A 6,000-nucleotide genomic window follows, 5' to 3' on the forward strand; every position below is an offset into this window, starting at 1 on the left:
AGTTTATCATTAACTATCCCAAATGTACAATCTCTATCACACAAATGTACCCGATTTATTAAATACTTAGTAAGCATCTATTATGAGCCAGGCATAGATAAAAGCTAAGGTATGACAAATAGAATGTGATACCTGTGGGGAAGGGTTCATAGTCTCATGGGAGTAGTAGACATGTACACCAATAATTATGTTATAATGGCATTAGTACAGTATATAGAGAAGGAACCACCTAACTCTCCTGGACAGGTGAGGGATAGCTTCACATGTAGAAGACATTATAATTTTACTTATGAAGCATAAGTAACAGCGCATCAGACAGAGAAGAGGGGAATAAAAGAGAAAACAGCATATGCAAAGGTCCAGCACCACAAAAGTACACTGGAGTGCAGAATGGTGGGAGATAAGCCTTCCGAGTTGCCCAGGGACCATATCAGGAGGGGTCTTATCTTCCATGGGAAGGAGTTTGAACTTGATCCTACAGTATATGCAATGTTAGTTAAGGCTCCTAATTTTACTATGCTTAAGGTATTACCTGATCAAGGTTTTTACTGATTTATCTGATCTCTTCCATGGTAGAACATAAAGATTTCATGGATAGCAACCATAATTACCAGACAAAGGGACCAGTTACCAACACCTTTCTCCAATAAAATATTTTATGAAAACATGATAGGCCTTCAGTATTTCTTTTAAAAACTATATATAAAGTCAAGACACAGAGAAGGTTATCAAAAATATAAATACAAAAAGTAGATGCAAAAAAAAAAAAAACAGAAATAATCCTTTAAGTTCTTTATATGTATGCCATTTTTCAGATTAAGAAATATTTCTATAAAGTACTAATTAAGAGTATAGATCTTGGAGTTAGACTGCCTTATTTGAGTCCTGGCTCGTCCACTTACTGGCTGTATGACCATGAGCAAGTTACTTAACCAATCTGTCCCTCAATTTCCTTATCTACAAAATGGGGATAAATAGTAACAACCTCACAGAGCTATTGGGAGAATTGAATGAGATGATATATGTAATGCAAACAGTGATTAACATTTTTTTGAGGACTTACTGTGTCCCAGGCTCTTAAAACTTCTTTTAGAGTACTTACCACAGTGCCAGACACAGGGTGAGAGTTCAATAAATATTATAATATTTGTCTCATATTGGTCTCTTTATCAGTTTCTAGGCAAAGAAAATGAAACAAGCTTCTCAGGAGCCCCAGAACTATGTCAAGGAACTAAATCATTGACAATACAACCTGAATGAAAGTTTCTCTTATATTATCTGTGGATTCTCAACATAGCACCTCTGACCTCTCTAAAAGAAAACAAATGACATCCACTCAATAATCATCAAATCCAGCCCCTTCTTCCACTCTGCTTTAAAACTATAAGCTCACATCCTCCTAACACTCTTGCAGGGAAGAAGGAAGGATTATGTTATTTTACAATGGCAAAAAATGAGTTTCACAAATTAGTATCATACAGTGACCCAATGCAAGGCTTGAAGAACTGAAGGAAAAGGGTCAAAATCCAGGAGAAGAATGCTCATCAGAAGCAATGCTTTTTCAACACATAGGCCTCTCAATATCTAATATGCATTGCCTTTTTCCTCATTCCATTTTAGGATGAACTATTAGTCTAAACATAAGGAGTGTGGCAACTTAATCGCTCCAGGTTTTAGATTCCTTATGAAGTGAAATCAGAACCTCTAAGGCCCTTTCTAATGCCAAATCAATGGTCTCTCTTAAGATAATAGGTGGGGGTACGTAGACTAGTCTTACAAAGTTCATTAAAGGGAAGGGGCATTTTAACCCTAAAAAATTAAAGAAGAGAATGAGTACCATGCAAAAACAAAAAAGCATGCAAATATGTCTACTCACCAGAACCTGACAAAGGATGCTCCCAATGGTCTTCCTTCCATGCTTTTCTAGAGATGGTTTTGCCAGAATACCTTTTATCTGTGTCCAATGGGGAGGTTGATGCCAATTTTCTAATGCTACCCACAGCCAGGAAGTCACCTTCCCCATCGTCCCCTTCATCAAACCTGTCAATCACTCTGGCAGCAGTGGCTGTGGGGGAGAGGGAAAAGTAATCAATCCTAGGTCAAAAGGAACTTTCATGGTAACCCTGTACAACCCTTTCAATTCATACTTGAATGCCCTCTACAAAATCCTCACCAACTTCTAGAAACAGGAAACTCCTTACCTCCCAAGGTAGACCTCTATCTTACTACTGTTCCTGAACAGAAAGCTCTGTATCTACTAGAAGGATGTATTTCTATGCCTTGGATCATATAAAACTAGTGTAATTCCGCTTCCATGTATGACAATCACTCAAATATTGTAAGTCAGCCATCATCATGTTCTATCCTCACTCCATTCCATCCCTCAGGGAGTTTTCTTCGCTTCTCCTGGCGAAACAGCTCCAATTCCTTCAACTGATATTCCTAAGACACGGTCCAGCACTCACATTTATCCTTCCTCATTCCCTTCCTCACACTTCTGACTCAAGTCTAAAGCAGGATCACTCCCAGCTAGACCATGGACATGAGCTTACAGAACAGCAGTCTTCCTCATCAGCCCCTAAGCAAGTGTCTTGTGGGTAAAAGAGGCTTAAACAGCACCAGAGACGTCTACTTCTTCCTTCAGTCTCCACGTAAGTTCTTAGAGGCAGGCAGAGTTTCAAAAATGAATGAGACTTCCTTCTTCTCATTTCTAACGCAATCCCAGTAAGAGCATCCTGAAACATAACTTCCAACCTGCGATCAGACTCTGGCTCCCCGCAACAGCCAGTGAACCCGAAAATGAATCCGCCGGATGCTCCGCCCACCCCAGCACCAAGTCGAGAGTGCGTGTCAAAAAGAAGCCGAAGCCCTGCTCCAGAGCCCGGGGCAACAATCCCGGGAGGCAGTTTTCCTCTACACAAGGGCACGAGGAGGAGGCCAGGCGGCAAAGCCCAGCTGCCCGCCCCTCACACTCCGTGTGGGTCCGTACCCGGCGCGGCCCACCGCTCCGCACATGGCCTTGCCCCAGTCAACCTCACCCTCCTCCGGATCGGCCTCAGGATCCTCCTCGCGCGGCCGCGGATTCAACAACTGTTCCAGCTGCAGCGCCAGGGGTTGTGGCCCCGCCATCGTCACCAGCCTCGGCTCCGCGCACGTGAACGTGCGGCCCCAGCCTGGGCGCGGACGCTCTCTCCCGGGAGGGTACTCGCGCCCAGAGACTACTTACTCCTCAGGCGAGTCAGGCACCGCGCGGAGCTGCGTGCCCAGCTCCCGACAGGCAACTTCCGGGAGGCTCGCGGCAGGGGGCGGGGCCTGTCGCGTCAGCACGGGCTTTGCTGGGATGAAGGCGGAAGTGCCTGGGAGGCTAAACCGATTGTCACGGTCCAGACCCGTGTGCGCGTGCGTCGAGAGGGTGTCTGAGGCGGCGCGGGAACGCGCAAGGGGACGTGGCCGCTGCCGGAGCGGAGCGGAGATTGCGATACCAGCCGCCGTTGTCCCTTTGCAAAAAATATGCTTCAAGATTTGTATGAGATTTACTTAGAAATAAAGTGTAGTGTAGCGGTAGCCACTGGTGGCTGATTTGGGAAGGAGGAGGGAGTAAAGGGCAAGCCTCTCGAGCCTCAGGTGCGCTTTCGGGCACGCGCAGACTGGGACCAAAAGCAGGTCTGGCGTTTCACAATTTGGAGGAGTCTGGGGCCGGGCTTACGCCTCTGGCCCTGGGGCAGCTACGATTTGACAATCCTATGTCAGAGGTGTATGTGTAAGTGTGCGGCCGACTTCTGGCGTCTTTATTAATAAGAATAACTAGAAATCGCTATTGTTGTGCATAAATAAAGATCTATTTATGTACCTTCTCCAAGTAGCCTTGTCTGAGCAGGAAAAGGGGTAGAGTGGGGATTACTACTCTACTGCATACCCATCGGTACGGTATCTTTGCTGTTCAAAGCGGAGGGCATACTCAGATAATGGAAATGATGCACAGATGTAGAAAAACTCAAGTCTACCATTAGAGGGGCACCGGCAGACTCAAAATATAAAGACTTAATAGGACCAATTTAATTGCACCCAGGCACATGGCAAGATACAATCAATCCTTTTATATTCCCTTTCCTTCAAGCATTCCCTGACTGCCCGCTATGTGGCAGGCATTGCTAGATAAGATACAATAATGAGTAAGTTAAATTCTTTCCTGATGGTGATCAGCTTAGTGGGGCAGACAAACATGTAAACAGAAACTGCAATAAGGGATGATTAGTGTGTGTACAAAGTGGTCTATCCTTCCAGCATCTGTTTGAGGTCACCTGTAGAGACCTAGAACATTTTAAACAAAAACTGCCTCAAAAGGATCCAGGAAACAGACATTAGGAGGTGCCCTGTGCCATATTTGGGCACACCCCAGGTCAGCTGCATCCCAAAGCTGAACTGCCTCGGGAACCTTCAGCTCCCCAGTGTTTTCTGTGGAACTCAAGGGAAATAAGGGTCGCTGACTTTCAGTCTTCTTATGCCTTCAGGATCAAGAGTGATGAGAGACCACCATTTTAGTGTACCTTGTCCCGTGTCGCTTTCCTAGATGGCTATAGAGGCGAAAGTTAACCTGTCTTAGGGTAGACACCCCCCCCAAACATGGAAGGGGAAGAATGCCAGGTTAGTACGGGGGCACCCTAGGCAGGGGACTCAGGCAAAGAAAACTGCTTTTTACCACCTGCAAGAAAATTCAAGCTAGGAAATTGTTTGTTTGTTTAGCATATCACCTGTAATTGCAGTCTAGTGCCTCTGTCTGGGGCCCCCCAGAGCAAAAGCATGCTCCTGAGGCTCCAACAAGGGGCCATTGCTCTGGGCTTCAAAGGACAAAAATGTTTTTCAGCCCACATTTAGGAAACTATATCCCGCAATCCTCTTCCCTTCCTATTTTGGACATGAATAATGCTTAGAAACCTGTCCTTGGGGTAAAGAAAAGGGAGGGAAAAGGGAGGAAGGTGAGGCAGGTCAAAGACCACCTCCAAGCAAACAGGATACTATTTGGGTGATTCTGGGCAGAAAATGCCAAACACCGGCTTACCTCCTCTCCCTTCTCTGTCCTGGTCCCTCACTGATTTGGGAGGCTTTTTGAGGAAGAAATCAAGACTGTTTCACTCCTATCACACATCATCCCAGGGTACCCAAGATGCTTCTCCTGCTTTCTTACCCCATACTGAAGGCAGGGAAGGGACTCTAGGAGTAAAGAGGAAAGAATTCTAAAACTTAAGATACAACTGAGAGCTAAGTCGAGGTCTGAGGCAGGATGGCAACCTCCTAACTGCTCTCTCTGCCTTCCTCCCCACTTGATCTAGTTTCTTGAGAAGGAAAGAGGGGTTTCCTGATGAGGATAGGGATGGAGACAGAAAGTAGACTATGGGAGGAGATATTTCAAAGACTATATACCTCCTAGAAAAAATGTAAACCTCTGACTCCTCTGGAAATAACAGCAGATGAAAGAAGCAGGGGGATGGGAATAAATAGGAGGACATTTCCAAAAGAACAATTTTCTCCAGAGACGATCAGAGGGTCTCCTGGTTCACAGTCCCTCTGCCTGATGCCTAAGGGCTGCAAAGTGGCAGGCAGATGCAGGAATAGCAGAGGATGTGCAGGAGTGATATTGGATAACCCCTCATCGTCCCAATCAACTGTCTGTCACAGGACTAGGAGTTTCAAGAGTTTAGGGAAACCAGGTTCTTACCTGCCTCTCTCCTTTCTTCTCAGATGCTATCAAACTCCAGTTCCCAGACCACTGCCAATGCCTGCCCCGGCTCTCCATGCATAGTCCTCCCTCACCTTTTCTCACTCCATAGTAGCCCCTGGCCTCCTCAAGCCTTCCCCAACCTGGAGAAATTCGTTGGGTGAGCTTTGCCTCCCTCACCCAGGGCAGATGGTGGTTCCCACCCCCCCTCCCCCCACCTACTCTGAGGGTAGGTGGCAAAAGGCACAGAGGTGGTGGCTTTAATATGGCCGCAGAGAGGAACC

The 6,000-nt window shown here is 46.0% G+C and overlaps 1 protein-coding gene across 1 annotated transcript in view; it reads right to left on the minus strand.

The window, feature by feature from the left end:
* Window positions 1-3,275, minus strand: part of AATF (apoptosis antagonizing transcription factor) — a 96,212-nt gene extending 92,937 nt beyond the window's left edge. The window contains exons 1-2 of the mRNA XM_019732616.2: window positions 3,039-3,275; window positions 1,877-2,065 (exon numbers count right to left, since the gene is read on the minus strand). Of these exons, the coding sequence (XP_019588175.2) occupies window positions 1,877-2,065; window positions 3,039-3,129 (280 nt within the window). The 5' untranslated portion in view covers window positions 3,130-3,275. The remainder of the gene's footprint in view (window positions 1-1,876; window positions 2,066-3,038) is intronic.
* Window positions 3,276-6,000: the final 2,725 nt, after the last annotated feature.

This window comes from Rhinolophus sinicus, linkage group LG15, assembly GCF_036562045.2.
Source record: "Rhinolophus sinicus isolate RSC01 linkage group LG15, ASM3656204v1, whole genome shotgun sequence".
NCBI lineage: Eukaryota > Metazoa > Chordata > Mammalia > Chiroptera > Rhinolophidae > Rhinolophus > Rhinolophus sinicus.